The 17,921-nt window shown below is 34.9% G+C and overlaps 2 protein-coding genes across 5 annotated transcripts in view; one reads left to right on the top strand and one right to left on the bottom strand.

The window, feature by feature from the left end:
* The window catches only part of LOC127836674 (ras-related GTP-binding protein A), a 378,726-nt gene that overhangs the window by 8,024 nt on the left and 352,781 nt on the right, over window positions 1–17,921 (top strand). Inside the window, exons 3-8 of one of the 2 annotated variants that reach the window (XR_008028870.1) lie at window positions 649–715; window positions 1,053–1,275; window positions 3,540–3,635; window positions 3,915–4,037; window positions 8,748–8,955; window positions 11,747–13,854. Coding sequence is in view for 1 of the 2 variants with exons in the window: in XM_052363373.1 (XP_052219333.1) it covers window positions 649–715; window positions 1,053–1,275; window positions 3,540–3,635; window positions 3,915–4,037; window positions 8,748–8,955; window positions 11,747–11,841 (812 nt within the window). In the remaining variant the exon portion in view is untranslated. Of the gene's footprint in view, window positions 1–648; window positions 716–1,052; window positions 1,276–3,539; window positions 3,636–3,914; window positions 4,038–8,747; window positions 8,956–11,746; window positions 13,985–17,921 lie in introns of those variants that run through there. The other variant, XM_052363373.1, reaches the window with a different exon arrangement.
* The window catches only part of LOC127836334 (uncharacterized), a 493,739-nt gene that overhangs the window by 325,258 nt on the left and 150,560 nt on the right, over window positions 1–17,921 (bottom strand). The window lies entirely within an intron of this gene.

Genomic DNA, 17,921 nt, shown 5'->3' with positions numbered 1-17,921 from the left:
TATATATATATATATATATATATATATATATATATATATATATAGTCAGTGCTATGCACGTGTAAGTGCCTATAGATATTAAATCTGGTGAGACTGGTCCAGACATGCCTCTTCATCCCTCTAATGAGGTGTCATAATGTCATAACCACAATACCTTGTATGACTTTTTATCCTGCCACATGCCTTTAAATCAGCCTGATAACCAGGTAATCTAATAACCCAAAGAATATTAGGCTAGTTGACCACGTGACCTCGAATATCCGTCAGTCGCTCTGTTTTACTGTGAAATTATGTCATCTTTTTTTACGAAATGACGTCATTATTCCAGATCAACTCTCCATTTAAACTCTTTTACAGTGTAAATAAACTGTGAAAAAAAAGCATAAAATAAAAGGAAATAAATGTGACATGATAAATAGAATAATAGATTGGTGACGTGGATAGAAAATGGTTATCTGGCTTGTCGGAGGATTTTATCGGGTGAGCCATTCTCCATCCACGTCACCAACCTATTGTTCTCTAAATAGTGGACAGGGTTGCAACTGTCCAGACTGCACAGATATTTGCATGAAGCAGCTCTCTAAATTAATGTTAATGGAATGTTCTGTTTGCATTTGATATTAATAACTACCAATGTTTTGTTTTTAGTTGATGTTGAGCATTCCCATGTGAGGTTTCTGGGCAACCTTGTGCTCAATTTGTGGGACTGTGGAGGGTGAGGTTGAAACATATTTTGTTTTATCTTTAACCAATATTGTGCTCATGCATTTTTAGTGGACAATATTCTACCTATCATACATTTTTTATATCCTTTTTTATACATAAAGCCACTTTCTGTTCTTTTTTCCCCAAAAGATAATTCAAATTTTGTATAAAACTTATGCTAGTTGCAGTATAGAGGCCAACCTATTAAATTAATATTGTTTGGGGAATTAAAGTGTTTAGTTTTTGGAATGATGATATCAGATCAAATATTTAACATCTCTTGTTATTCTGAGAAGTATGTCACAACATGATGACTTTTATCAAATCAATAAATCTCTGCTCTTCAGGCAGGAAGCATTCATGGAGAACTACTTTGCCAGTCAGCGTGACAACATCTTCCGCAATGTGGAGGTGCTGATCTACGTGTTTGACGTGGAGTCTCGTGAGCTGGAGAAGGACATGCACTACTACCAGTCGTGCCTCGAGGCCATCCTGCAGAACTCACCGCAGGCAAAGGTGTTCTGTCTTGTGCACAAGATGGACCTCGTTCAGGATGATCAGAGGGAACTGGTGAGTACACAGATAATGCTTGTTATATACAGTGACATTTTAACATTTGATGAATGATTGTTTAAGGAAATAAATGACATAATATCATTTTTAGCTCGACTATTATATATGAAATATATATAGTGGAGCTATCCTACTCATCCCGGCGTCGGCGTGAGCGTGCAAATGTTAAAGTTTGCGTACCACCCCAAATATTTTGTATGTCCCTTGACATATTGCTTTAATATTTTGCATACTTCTTAAACAACATGACCCCAACCTACAAATCAGAGCAGACAACTGTATCAAGCATTTTGTAAGAAATATGGCCCTTTTTTCACTTAGAATATGCATATTATTGATAAATCAATGTTAAAGTTTGCCTACCACCTCAAATATTTTCAATGTCCCTTGACATATTGCTTTAATATTTTGCATACTTCTTTACCAACATGACCCCAACCTACAAACAAGAGCAGACAACTGTATCAAGCATTTTATAAGAATTATGGCCATTTTTTCACTATGAATATGCATATTATTGATAAATCTATGTTAACGTTTGTGTACCACCTCAAATATTTTCAATGTCCCTTAACATATTGCTTTCATATTTTGCAAACTTCTTTACCAACATGACCCCAATCTATAAACAAGAGCAGACAACTGTATCAATCAATTTGTAAGAATTATGGACCTTTTGTGTCTTAGTAACTGAATATTTTGTTAAATTTTGTGTTTAGATCCACTTGACTCCTAAAGTATCAAAGCTATTGCTTTCAAACTTCAAATATTTTCTTACTATCATGAGGGTACTGTTCCTGGCGAGTTCAATTTTACCTTGACTTTTGGATGACCTTGACTCTCAAGGTCAAAATAATAAATTTTAGTTAAATTGCCATAACTTCTTTATTTATGATCAGATTTTATTAATACTTGGACAAAACAACACTTACCTGAATACCCCACCCCCCCCCCAAAAAAAAATAAAAACAAATTAAAATGTTATCCTTTTTTTATTTTTGAAAGATCGTCTAATAAATGACCACACCCCATATTATACCCCCCTCTCACCCCCCCCCCCTCCCTACCCAACCCAAAAAGAATATTTTTTTCTTTGAAACATGGTTAAAAACAAACAAACAAATATTTATTTACTTTATTTTGAAGGACCGTCCATACTTCCCACCCAAGCTATTGCTATCAAACTTGAAAAAATTTCTTATTAGTTTGTTTTATGTCTTTACAAATGTTCAATAGATTGTGGAAAATAAACCTGAACTATTACCTTGACCTTATTGAATAATTTAAACAATTTCGCCATGATGGCTAACGTTATACTGTCAAGCACTCGAGTAGTCGAGCGCGCTGTCCTCTGACAGGTCTTGTAATATAAACACATTAATTAACAATGACGTCATAAACATGACAGTATATGGTTAACACAAAATGTATTGAATTAAATAACGTAAATGACTTTTTATGCCCCCTGATCGAATGATCGGAGTTATATTGTTTTTGGCCTGTCTGTCATTGTATGTGTGTGTCTGTCCAAAACTTTAATCTTGGTCATAACTTTTGCAATATTGAAGATAGCAACTTGATATTTAGCATGTGTGTGTATCTCATAGAGCTGCACATTTTGAGTGGTGAAAGATCAAGGTCATCCTTCAAAGTCAAATGTGAAATATATGGCTTCAAAGCGGCGCAGTAGGGGGAATTGTGTTTCACAAACACAGCTCTTGTTTTATTAAACATCAGCTGGGAGAAGCCAGAGTTGAATGATCAAATTTTATCATTTTACTCCATTAAAGTGACATTTATTAGGTTGTCATTCAATTTGGTTCTGCTTTAATTCACTTAGAACAGCTATCTTAAAAAAGAAAAGTTAAGTGTCAAATCTAACAGCTATCTAAAAAAAGAAGTGAAGTGTCAAATCTAACAGCCATCTAAACCAGAAGTAGGCAAGTGTCAAGTCTAACAGCTTTCTAAAACATTTCCTTTACTCGCTCTTCACAAAATATATTAATAACAAAATGATATCGATAACAATCTTGAAGAGTAAAAAAGGTCAATCTGAGAGTCATGGGAGAGATAAGTATCAAAAGATTAACTAACACAAATTAGTTTTTGAATTACGGTAACAATTATTGTGTTTTTGCTTAGTATAATGATCTCTTTCACATCAAAGAGCTTAAGCATTGGGTAAGCATTGGGTAAAAGTTGTATAATAAACTAATATTTATTGTATAATACTGTATTTTAATGATAATGTAATTATTTAGATAATCCAAGAGCGTGAAGATGACTTAAAGAGGTTATCAAAGCCTTTAGATTGCACCTGTTTTGCTACCTCCATATGGGATGAGACACTCTATAAGGTAGGATAGACTTTTCTTTGGGTTCATTTATTTTAGATAATTAGATGGGAAATGTTTATCCTTAACAATTAATGCTATTGTTATTATTAAAATTAATGTATACCATTATTGATATTTTATCATATAAATTATGGGGGGTTTTAATGTAGAAAAATAATGTTTAATTAATGTTCAACTTAAATTTATCTTTAAAATTAAGGATATTTTCATCATTAAAAATTTTGCTATAATTATTTACTTATGTTTCAATGTGTCTTTGCAATGTTCTTACTTCCTCAGGCCTGGTCATCCATTGTCTACCAGCTGATCCCGAATGTGAAACAACTGGAGACTACTCTTGCACACTTTACGGATATCATTGACGCAGATGAAGTGTTGCTATTTGAAAAGGCAACTTTCCTGGTATGTAGTTATACATAAATATGGTAGTAGCTAATTGGTCATTCTAGTCAGGTAACTTTTTACTAGGGATGCTAACAAATATCCGGATATCCGAATACTAGTAAAGTATCCAAATAGGAAAAGATGATCCGAATACTTGATTAAACAACATTACCCCTATTTCGACGTAAATCTGTAATATCAATCATATCAGGATGTAATATCTGTAATAATAACAGACTTCATAAACTGTGGCTCAGTTGGTGCCCCTGACAGTGCCTCCATCACCTTTTGTGATAGCCTTTGTCTGTTGTGCGTCAACCATTGTCAACATTTACCTTGTAAACACTCTAGAGGCCAAATTTATTGTCCAATCTTCATGAAACTTGTTCAGAATATTTGTCCCAACAATATCTCAGCTGAGTTTGAAAATGGTTAGGGTCCGATGAAAAACCTGGCTGCCAGAGGGCAGGAAATTTTCCTTATATGGCTGTAGTAAAACCTTGTTAACACTCAAGGGATCTTACTTACAGTCCAAACTTCATGACACTGGGTCAGAACATTTGTTCTAATGATATCTCGGCCGAGTTTAAAAAAATCTTCAGGTGCGTTGAAAAACATTGCCACCAGGTGGCGGGGCAGTTGTACTTTTATGACTATCTTAAAACCTTGTTAATTCTGTAGAAGTCACATCTTAAGTCAAATCTTCATAAAGCTTGGTAGGATCATTTTTCTTAGGAATTCTTCGCCGAATTAGAAAAGGTTGTGATCTGTTGAAAAACTTGGCCGCTTTGGACGTGGCAGTTTTCCTTACATGGCCATAGTAGCGCTAGTAAACCTTTGTTAACACTGTAGAAGTCACATTTTTATCCAATCATCATGAAACTTGGAAGGAAGATTTGGTCTAAGAATATATTGGCAGAGTTTAAAAATGGTTGCCATTGGTTTAAAGCATGGCTGCCAAGGGATGGAGATGTTTTCATTATATGGCTAAAGTAGCTAAAGACAGTAAAACCTTGTTAACATTGTAACATGAAAAATGGTAGGAACATTTCTTCACATGATATCTGTGCTGTGTTTAAAAATGTTTCCAGTCTGTTTAAAAACATGCCCACCTAGGAACAGTTTTCCTTATATGTCTATAGTTAAACCTTGTAAACTCTCTAGAAGTGACAATTACAGTCCAATGTTCACAAACTTTGGTCAGATCATTTGTTCTCATAATATCTTGGCTGAATTTTTAAATTGCTTCCTTGAATAAAATTAATGCCATTGTGTGAGCAGTTTTCTTATATGGCTGTACAGAAACCTTGTTAAAGCTCTAATGGCCTTATTAATGGCCAATCTTCAAGAAATTTGGTCAAAACATTAATTTGGGCTGAGGCTGAAACCAGGGCATGTGAGCTTAATAAAAAAGGTCACTAGGTCCAATGAAAAAGGTATCTTTCTGCCCTAGGAGACCCTTGTCAAACTTCATGAAGCTTGGTCAGAACATTTGCTTTAATGATATCTCAGCTGAGCTCAAAAATAAAAATGGCCTGAAAAATTATATATTTATGTTTCATGATGTTCTTTCATTATTTTGAACTCCACCTTGTCAGAAAAGTTAAGTTCCTTAAGGGTACCGTCATTCACAACGATGAAAAAAAGGAAAGTTGTAAAATACCATATTTTTTTACAATTTACCACTTGCCAGAAGTCAAACAAACTCATGTTATAATCAATCAGATTTCATTGCGGCCACATGGTCCGACAAACAAAGACTGTCGGAGTAATGATATAAGCGTTTTATATAAACACAACTTAGTGGGTGTATTTGGCGACTGGTCAATTATTTAAGAAATAGAAAATCTCACTGAGGGCCCTATGGCCGAATTGTGACCAGCCAGGCAGCCCCAAATAGTATATGGACCGAAGCCTGGCTGGTCACTATTCTGACATTGGGCCTAAAGTGAGGTTTTCTATTTCTTATATTATACCGAACATTTTTGTGCAGATAAATGTCAATAGAAGTAAAAATAAATAACACAATAATTATATTTATCAGTTACTATATATAGTATGTACCTGTGATTGTTGTGCGCGAGTTGTCTCCCTGCGAAAGTTGGACACGGAAAAATTCTTTATACATAATTCCTTTTTATTGTAAAGCATTTCACATATTGAGATACATTTTATATAGAGATAACTGCTTATATCACAGACAACATGTCGAAAAACATTGATCTCAAATATAGCATTTATTTTTTGTATTTTTTAGATGTGATTATTAATAAAAAAACACACATTTGTGACCTGCCAAACGAATCATGTGTGTGTGTATTTGAGATTTATTTACAGGTCGTCCAGCGTCTTCTCGACTACAGATGTATCGACCTGCCCCTGTGACCCTTCAGGGGAGAAAATAAGGTCATATTATACATCATAGCACGATGGCCAATGAGACCTTAATGTGACTAGATGCTTTTTTTTTTTTTTTTTTTTTAATGGATTATGTAGTGGTTTGCCTTTTATCAAAATGGTTTTTGTAGTATTCCTATTATCTCTAGAGTATCATTATCCTTATTGGCATTAATGTTAATTCCTTAAAGTTTGTGTGTGGTTTTTGTGCTCTCCGCCCCAAGAGGTGTTAGTGGGGGTTCGAGCGGGATACAGAGGGCGCCCCGATTCCAGAGGCGCCCCTGGTTCTTTTAAGTGCCCGGTGTACAGCACCGATACACTGCACCCCCGTTTAACGTCCCTCGCGGAGGACTTGTTAGTACATAAACATAGATTAGTACAGATATTACTCTATTGCCCTGTGTCTTGGTGTAAATTCACATGGGCTCTCTCTGTTGTGCTGTTGGATATTGTCAGGTGTTTAATGGTGTTGCAAGGGTCAGAATAGTTTTGAAGTTTAATATAGTAGAAAAGGGGCTGCGTTTGTGTGGTTGGACCGAGATGACTGATTGGTTGTTGGTGGTACAGGGAGGACAATATCTGGTTCTACACTTTCTTTCTTTGGGAGACAATTTTCACGCGCCTTTTTTTGTTTTTGAGAGAGAGAGAGAGAGCGCGCCAAACGAATCATGCGTTTACCCTAAGTATATAAAGCAAAAATGTCTCGCTTATAAAACTTGCACAAATGTTACAAATAACCATTTTAGCGGGCACTATTACATGCGCGCGCATCTAGTCAGCGGGTGCTATTCTAAATAGTGCCCGCTGACTAGATACATGCGCATTTTTACCGGTCACTTTTAAAAATAACGGACCTATGTAGTTTATATACACAAAGAAGAAACAAATTAATGTGAGGTATAATATTAGTTTACATTGATTAAAATATCACAACTGGTATATAACATTACTTGAAAAAAGTTGTGTTTTTTTGCAGTATATTCGGTAATAAATTTTAAAGGGAACCGGTACCAGGTAACTACCAGTGCACGCCAGTAGATTGATCATCAGCATCACTTGGTAAACCCAGGAATGCTAATTGTGCATGCGTAGTAAATTCTATAAATTTTATATATAAAATGATCAATCTACTTGTGTTATTTATAGTGTGTATATCGTTATGTCACCTATTTTCGCGATGTTCTTTCTTTTTCACATCGCAAAATTTTATTACTGAATATACTGAAAATATGAACTTTTTTCATGTAATGTAATATACCTGTCGTGATATTTACTCAATATAAACTAATAATTGTAAAAAAAAATACGGTATTTTACAACTTTTCTTTTCATTGTCGTCATGGTTGACGGTTCCTTTAAGGTCGCTTTTTTTTAATTTAAATGTGTGTACTGCAATTAATATGTCAACGTTATGTTTGATTAATATTCTACAGACCACATATCCATTCTGATAGCAAGCAATGACCACCAATAAAATCAATGATTTCACATACTTTCAATAAACATAGGCCACCTTGTTGCTGCGATAGTCACATAAGACATCTTACCAGTGCATGCATCAGTGGCTATTGAGATATTGGCAAGTAACAGTTTAGTGTACTTAATAGCATTTTTGTGTTTATTTATCACACACTATTAATTGAAAGCCACCTACTTCTTTTATGTATTTGACAGTTTGTCAAAAAAAGTTGCCTTTTTATTTAAATGGCTCCGGATTAATGTATTTATTGCCGAATTTACAGTATACATACATTTGAATTCAAACATTCAAACAATAGAGGACATACAAAGAAAAGGTACCTGCTTAAAGGCTACTAGCATATTTTGATAAGTTTCAATCGATCCTGCGAATAAAGTCCATCCGTGAACGAATACCACAATGACCACATCCCTTGAGTGGTCTTTATTGGCAGGTTAGACAGTTAAGGGGAAGTAACTGTACAAGGAGTTTGTTATTCCTGCTCCCTTAAAAGTTATCTCCCTCTGCAAGGGTGCAAGGATTGTGTGAAGGGTGTATTAAGATGCATTATGAGTTTTCCTAATGATTCTTAATGAAACATTCATGTTTTATTCACTAACATTTTGTTTGCAAAGCACGAATAAATATTCTATCTGAATTTTTGAAACTGTTACATTTAACACTAACAAAAGCTATCAACTTGAAACTTGTTAGAGCATTTCAATAGAACCATTTCTCAGCCCCTCATTTTTTTGTTCATGCAGTTTGTTGTTTTTTCATACTTCTATTCAGATGGTATTCCAAAACTTCTTATTGGGCACTTCTTTTTAAGAATTTGTTGGCAACTAAAGGCCCATTTGAATTCATTTCAGGTGATCTCCCATTGTGAGAGGAAACCACACAAAGATGTCCACAGATTTGAAAAGATAAGCAACATAATCAAACAGTTTAAGCTAAGTTGCAGTAAACTTGCAGCTGCCTTTCAAAGCATGGAAGTTCGTAATACCAACTTTGCAGCATTCATTGATGTGTTTACACCAAACACATACGTCATGGTCGTTGTATCTGACCCAGCCATCCGTAAGTTTTTCATGTCATCATGCATTAAACACTTTAAAAGATGACCTGACCAGGCATATTGCAGTCAGACTGTCCGTCTGAAAGTCCTTCAGTTTGTCTGTCATTCTGTTTTCCAGAGTTTTTTACGCAACTCTTTCAGGTGTACGCAACTCTTCCTACATGACCTTCAGATGGAGTGTGCGTTGCTTTCCGGTTGATATTTGGGGAAGTTAAGGGAGTTAGACTTCAACATTTTCTCTATAATTATTGTTTTCCGGAAGTTTCATATGCAACACTTTTAGATATTGAGCTGATTTTGTATAAGTGAGTCCACCTACATGACTTACATATGAATGTGAGTTTGTATCAGGTCAATTGAAGTTTGGCAAAATAATTGGCCTTGTACTGCGAATATTTCATTTTTTGTGAAGCTTTTACGAAATATTTTGATATATGTAGCTGATTTTTTGTATGTGACTCTACCTACATGACCTACAGATGAAGTGTGAGTTTTTTTCCTGTCCATTGATTTTTGGAAAAGTAATTTTAGTTGGACTTTTTATGTAAGTCTACCTACTTGACTTACAGTTGAAGTGTGAGTTTTGTTCCTGTCAATTGATTTTTTGCAAAGTTATGGGCCTTGAATTTTCTTTAAAATAGCTGTGGTGTGGCTTCAAAGTGCAGGGTGTTTCACAAACACAAGTCTAGTTTAGATTTATATTTCTGCCAAAGTTCTAGAGGCCAAATTTACTGCCTAATCTTTATGAAATTAGTCAGAATGTTTGTTCCAATTATATTTCAATGAGCTGAAACTGGGTCGTTTGAATTCAAATCAAGGTCAATTGGTCCAATAAAAGAAAAAAGCCTGTGCGGGCTATGTAGGCCACATTAATTTCCATTCTAAATGAGAGATTTTTAGAACTTGTTTCCCAATCATATGCCAATCAAGTTTAAAAATGGGTCATGCTGGGACAAAAACTAGGTCAGAAGGTCAAATTAAAGAAAAAGCACATGACACATAACGGCAACTATTCCTGATACTTGCGCAGAACATTTATCTCAATGATATGTTGACCCAGTTCATAAGGGGGTCATCTAGCATCGAAAACCATATTGATTTAAGTAAAAAAGCTTTTTAATAATCTTCAGGTGACATGTTTTGTCCAATTTTCATGAAATTTCATCTGAAATATTGGTCAAATACTTTCTCAGTCAAGGAAGACGTGATTTCAGTCTATAACGAAACATAGCCGCCATGAAGTTGAGTCAATTTTCCTTATGTGGCTATAGTAAAGCAATCAAACGCTCCAGAAATCATATTTGTAACCCAATCATCATGAAACTGGGTAAGAGCATTAAATAATAGTGTTGGTCTGGTATCTGGGCTGAGTTTTAAAATGATTGTACATAGTTCAAAATCTTGACTGCCAGTTGTTACGGCAGTTTTATTGTGAACTAGTGAACACTAACTGCTCAGAACAGCCCTTGATGTATCAGGTGAGCACTTCAGGACCCTTGACTATCTTGTATTTAGCTTACAGGGCCCTCAATCTGTCAAATTCACAGCCGAAATTCGGCCACATTCCCCCACCTGAAAAGTATACTTTTGTCCCCCTTTGGGGGGAAAAATTCCCCCTAAAAAAAATAATTATGCCCCCCTTCGAAGAAGAGGGGGTATATTGCTTTGCACATGTCTGTCGGTCGGTCGGACTGTCGGTCGGTCTGTCCACCAGGTGGTTTCCGGATGATAACTCAAGAACGCTTGGGGCTAGGATCATGAAACTTCATAGGTAAATTGATCATGACTTGCAGATGACCCCTATTGATTTTGAGGTCACTAGGTCAAAGGTCAAGGTCACGGTGACCCAAAATAGTAAAATGGTTACCGGATGATAACTCAAGAACGCATACGCCTAGGATCATAAAACTTCATGGGTAGATTGATCATGACTCGCAGATGACCCCTATTGATTTTGAGGTCACTAGGTCAATGGTCAAGGTCACTGACCCGAAATAGTAAAATGGTTTCTGGATGATAACTCAAGAACGCATACGCCTAGGATCATGAAACTTCATGGGTAGATTGATCATGACTCGCAGATGACCCCTATTGATTTTGTGGTCACTACGTCAAAGGTCAAGGTCACGGTGACCCGAAATAGTAAAATGATTTTCAGATGATAACTCAAGAACGCTTTTGCCTAGGATCATGACACTTCATAGGTACATTGATCGTGACTCGCAGATGACCCCTATTCATTTTCAGGTCACTAGGTCAAAGGTCAAGGTCACAGTGACAAAAAACGTATTCACACAATGGCTGCCACTACAACGGACAGCCCATATGGGGGGTTTTACATGCATGCATGTTTTACAAACAGCCCTTGTTTTGTTTTTTTTAATAGGTAGATGTGTCTCATGATTATTATATCTCAATTCTATTTTAATTTAATCTTGTCAAACATACTTAATTATGAAAAAAGCAATGAATATAGTGCAAACATGTACAAATGTAATAATTAGAGAGTAAGTAAAAAATCCCCCAAAAAGGGAAACGCAGCAATTTCCCCCTGCTATGGGTAGCGACCCGCTTTCCCTAAAATGGATTGAGGGCCCTGACTGTTATGATTGTAATCTATGTTGAAAAATACTTTCGCTTATTATAACTTTTGCAATAAAGAATAACAGGTGCATGACTCATTCGTATTAAAGTCTTAAATCTCCCATACTGATGTCTCTTATACATTTCTTTTAGTTCTTAAAAATATTGTATCAGAACTTCATTTGTGCGAATCTTTTATTGCATTTTTAGCGTCAGCAGCAACATTGATCAACATCAAGAACGCCCGCAAACACTTTGAAAAGCTGGAGAAGGTTGATGGCGGTCACCCAGCCCTTACATCGTAACAACATGCAATTGACATCAAACAACTGTTGGCAATTTACCGTTACATCGTTGAATTGATTCAGCTAATATTGTCTTGTATGCCTTAGGTTAGCTTTGAAACTTAAACACCACACTTGTGTCATTTTCATTGCATTTATGAGCTGCACTGTGAGAAACTAGGGTTTAACCCATTTATGCCTATTGGACTCTCCCATCCTGCAAAATTGGATCAATTTATTTCCAAAATTAGGAATGTCTTTTATATTTCTTTCTATATTTAGAATATTTCTTACAGAAATTCCTTTAAGCAAACAGCTTAGACCCTGATGAGACGCTGCATCACGTGGCGTCTCATCTGGGTCTACGCTGTTTGCCAAGGCCTTTTTTGTAGAAGCTAGGCATAAATGTTTTAATGCATATGCCTTTAGTTTCATCCTAGGTTGGCCTGTAAAGTCTTCCCAGGCTTATTGGGATGACATCTGCTTCCATGGAATGTTTTGCTTCAAGAAAATCTCTTCTGAGCAAAAATCCACTTAAGGCGAAAAGTATTGTCCATGATTAGCCTTTGCGGCCTGAACAGATTTATCTGGGATAACCCTGTGCTTATGTAACAGATTTATCTGGGATAACCCTGTGCTTATGTAACAGATTTATCTGGGATAACCCTGTGCTTATGTAACAGATTTATCTGGGATAACCCCGTGCTTATGTAACAGATTTATCTGGGATAACCCTGTGCTTATGTAACAGATTTATCTGGGATAACCCTGTGCTTATGTAACATATTTATCTGGGATAACCCTGTGCTTATGTAACAGATTTATCTGGGATAACCCTGTGCTTATGTAATAAGCATCGTTTTCAGAGAGGGCATCTTATATATTCAATTCAATATGGTTTAATAGATGACTGAGTAGCTTAGACCCCTAATGTAGGACTGTGACAACTTTGACAGTTGATTTTGTCTCCCCTATAATAATTAAATAGGGTATCAATACAGTTTATTTTTACTGGTAATGAAGGAAACCAGTCAAGAGTGAGTGGTCAGATGTATGGGTCTAAGTTTAATACATATGTTGACTACGAATATTGTGTTGTGTGTTTGTGTCTGTTTTTCATACAGCTCAATAGTAGTCTAATGTGTGTTTTTTTTAACAACATCAGTGCATATTTTTGTGACTTTGTATTGATACAGGATTTTAAAATATTTTAACTGATAAAATCAAAGAGGTGTTAAATGATTGTCTTTTATGTTGACATAAGTTAGTGATTTGAATATTTTAGATAAAATATTCAGTCTGTGGTGATATTTTCTCAAATAGCATTGAAACATTGGTCATCTACAGGTATGCATTTAGATTTTAAAGAGTTATTCTGTATTTTATGAGCTCTTACATTTGTACATCAGATAAGCACACATATGTCAGCTTATATTTTTAAATAATGTTAAACTCAAGATACATGCAACATCCATGTTTGACACCAATATATACCTGTATACTGTGAAACCAATAATATTTATTGGACACTTAATTTGTGTGGATTTCTGTCGGTCACTCAGCCACTAAATCAAATGCAGGCAGCCCACAATATTCAATATATATTGTCACCTTAACAGTGTATAATTATCATCATTTGCTATTTCAATATTAATAGACTTTTAATAGACTTTTAATAGACTTTTATTGTAACATTTTCCAACTTGATGCGTCACAGAGGATTTGTTTTTCTTTCTCAGCCAACCATGATAACCAGCCCGATTGCATAAAGCACTTTTGAATATTGCCCTTGAATAATAAAAAGAAGCCCAATATACTTTGTCTGTAATACAACTCCCACTGTTAGAATTGGAGTGTCATGAAACTTGGCGGCAATAATTATGGGCATATATATTATTTATCCCATTTTCACCGCGACATTGACGGTATAACACGTTGTGGAATATACTTGCTTGTATTCAACACTGTGGAATATACCTGTCGCGTGCACGGACTACTTTTTAAATGACGTCATGCGATATGCGCTAAAATTAGGTCGAAATTGTTTGGTTCATTGATCGAATTTTAAGGTCACCCATGAAAAGAAAATGTGCATATTTTGCAGAAAAAAATATATATGATATATTCACCAAAAGAAATGTTGAAATAAAAAATCAAATTACACGATTTTTGTTTTGTTATTTTTTTATGTATATTTACTTTACCACTGAATGGTTTTTCATAAGAAACAAAGTCGACAAAACTTGAGCTTCAAAATTATACGACCTTCAACCTTTAAATCTAGTCATATGACATTATTTAGTGTAATGTGCATTGTTTATAACCAAAGCATATACTTTTGACATTTAACTTAAATATTAAGAATGTACAACAAGCCATACACATATCGCACAGTTCATGAATAATCTGCTATGTTTGCTTTCCTATTTAATTCACGTTAGGCATAGAGCTGTGTAAAGTATAAGATGGTAAAAATAGCACCACACTGGAATTGGGAACGTCCCATTTGTACACGGGTATTTTCTACTCATTCATCTGTTGTGTACTTGAATGTTTTCCATTCTTTGTGTATTTATATATTAGATTATTTTTTCGTACAATAAGGGCATTTACCATAGATAAATAAAACATTGTGCAAGTTTAAACATAATTATGTTTATATGCAGAAATCTGCAAATGCAACCGAGTTTACCAACGGCTATTATTAGATAAACTGCTCCGGTTCATTTGAACAGCAGTAATGTAGAGTACATGACGTAGCGTGTGACGAAGAAGAAAGTTTATCGCGTTCATATACTCATTTGAATAAAGTGATAGAATGGCATAAGGGTCTTTATTTAACTATGCTAAAATAATTATTAAAGACCCTAGATGCAAAATCGTCAATAATTGAGTTAAATGGATTTAGATGGATTTTAAAGGATAATTAAAGGTAAGATACTAGTTCTTACATGTTTTGATTTTTGATTGTACTTTTGTCGTTCCCTGATCTCGGGGAAATGATTTTAACATGGGCGCCATTGATGCATCGGATCACACACGGCATACCCATAACATTATATAAAAAACACGTTCTGCGCGTCCTGAAATTCGTCGTCCGAAGTCGGAAAACGTATTGCCCTGTATATTTTGTCAAATAAAGTGTCAGTCGCTGCAATTGTCTGTTTACTCGTCAAAATTGTCAAGGTCTTCGATAGCTAAAGAAACTTCAGCGTACAGTTTATTTAGTATTGACAGACCTGTACAAAGTCGCGCCAGTCAAAAATCATAAAAAGCGACATTTAAAGTAATGGTAGCCAGAACTAGGTCGTCGATGGTGTACATGTATGTTGACATCGACAGCATTTTGTCAGGAGTAATGGCCGCCAGATTGGATTTTGATCATTTTCTTTCGAAAATAAAATAAATTATAGTAAAGTAAAATCTTCTTTTCGCGGTCGTAATGTGTTAAAATTCGCATACTGCGTAAAATTGAATGTATGCATATGGTGATATTTTTACTTGTTTTACAGTTTGTGTGTGAATTTTTTAAAGACTATTTCGCGTACCAGAACAAATACATGTATATCACTACGCATGGTTACATTTGTTAGATTTTAAGCGCTTTAATGACGGAATTAAAATTATTGTTAAGGTTATTAGATCTATTTATGTTAAACGTCACGTTGAAAAAATCAAATGGGATAAATAGAATACTAGTATTAGCGTTGAATACAGAGAAGTTTATGTTGCTCGGCTCGAACACCGAAAGCGCTCGCCAAGGCTCGCGCTTCCGGCGTTCTAAGCCTCGCAACATAAACTTCTCTGTATTCAACGCTAACCTAGTATTCTCTATATCTACTTATTTTGATAACAACCCAAATTGAATGAAGCACTGCTGTGCCCATGAATTATACCCAAGATAGCAAATGAATTTCTGCTCTCTAATAGGTGGTTCACCGCATAATTATTTAAGTTTGCATGAACTAATATTGATGACACTTTAGAGGTGACCTATCTTGATATTGTATTTGGGGCTAACTCTTTCAGTGCTGGAATGAATTTTGAAGGCCTTTGTAAACAGTTTGGATCCAGATGAGACGCCACAAAACGTGGCTATTCTAATAGTATTCTTTGAAAACAATCGATGGAAATGCTAATTTTAGAAATTCAGCAGACGACATTTTAGCAGATAACAAATTTCCCAGCATGCAAAGGGCTAATCAAGTCAAGGACACTGTTTCTTACATGGCAAACAATTTCCACTAAATGACATAATTTTTGTATGTAGGTAGCTTACATGTACATGTAGAACTAACTTGGGATTATATTTGAAACTTGTCAGGTCATGGCAGAGGTGTCAAAGTTCAGGATTATTCCTGAATTCAGGATTTAGGCCCTCAAAAACTGCTTTGATATTGATATAAATTAGAGAATTTTTGTTCTGGTATTTAAAGATTTTTGTCACAAAATGTCATTTTAAACACAAATTATTTTAATTTGACATATTGTTAACACATTTAACATAATTAAATGAATTATTAACCCTCTTTTGGCACTGGCCCCCACATGTAAGGCTTATTTTCAGGATTTAGATTTTGTTGTTAATCTGTCATATATTTGTCTTCATTCATGATATTGAATATTGGACTTTCACAAGACATTTTGAAACTGGTGGGCTTTATTTCATACTCATGACTTATTTTTGTCAGCATGTATTGTTTTTGTCCCCTACCATTGAAACCGCAGGGGACTTATGGTTTGCACTCTGTCTGTCAGTCTGTCTGTCAGTCAGTCAGTCCGTCACACTTTTATGGTCCTGCAATAACTTAAAAAGTTCTTAATATTTTTTCATGAAACTTGAAACATGGATAGATAGCAATATGTAGTTTATGCACGTCATTTCATTTTGTGCCTACATAAAAAATTATGGTTGCTTTGGCAACAAATATGTAAAAAAAGTTACTGACAATGGTGGAGTTTCACCGGTAGGGGACCTTATTGCTTGGCAATCTCTTGTTTTATAACAATGTTATACTCAATTTGATTGATTATAATAATGTGTTGCTTTGTTGATAATATTTATAAAAGCCAATTATAAAATGGTAAAACTTAAAGTTTGTCTGTTAAATGGCCATACAAATTTATATTTATGTTTCTTAGATATGGTCAATGTGATGATATGGAATCTAGAATTAGTATGAAAGCCACCAAGCTTATTGTAACTGTGGAGCTCTATCCACCAATCGATTCTTGACTTAAAAATCAACAGACATTGTTTAAAAAACTGAAACATTCCAATTTGTTAAGCAACTATTCAACCGATAATAATGCTGAATTTTCTCAATAAAGTCAACATTTTGGTTCAAATCAGAAGTGACGTAGTAGTGGACCACTCGTAACAAAATCAAACAGGGGCCCGTCTTATCAAACATCGTACGACATTCTCACCTTACGATGCAATTTTCGAAGCGCAATATACTAGTATACGTAACCGTCGCATTTATAATTACTTTTGTTGAACATTTCCATTCATTTCCAAAGAAGCTGTCAAATATCCATTATATTTGAAACATACAAATTATAATCACTTATGTTTTTAAATTACAAAATGCAATCGTAAGTTAACAATGTCGTACGATCTTTGATAAGACGGACCCCAGAATATTTCTAAAACTGGGAAACTACTTATGTGAAGTCAAGTGTGTCAGTTAACACATAAATTGTTTTTGTCTATTTTTAGATATGTAAATGATTTATGTACCCATTTTAGCTTGTTATATGCAAACTCTGAGGTTTTGTATCAAATTAAATACACTGCTTTATGCTTTAAGTCTAAGAATGGATTTTTCCTTCTATGGCAATATATGGCTATAGTAAAATATTGTTAACACTCTAGAGGCCACAGTTATTGTCTGATCATCATAAAACTTGGTCAGAAGATTCATCCCAATAATATCTTGGAAGAGATCAAAAATGATGCCGTTTGTTTGAAAAACATGGCTGCCAGGGGGCGGGGCATTTTTCCTTATATGGCTATAGTAAAACCTTGTTAACACTCAAGAGGCCACATTTATTTTCCGATCTTCATGAAACTTGGTCAGAAGATTTGTCCCACTAAT

This window comes from Dreissena polymorpha, chromosome 1 (assembly GCF_020536995.1).
Source record: "Dreissena polymorpha isolate Duluth1 chromosome 1, UMN_Dpol_1.0, whole genome shotgun sequence".
Lineage (NCBI taxonomy): Eukaryota > Metazoa > Mollusca > Bivalvia > Myida > Dreissenidae > Dreissena > Dreissena polymorpha.
This window is presented reverse-complemented; position numbering and strand designations above follow the sequence as displayed.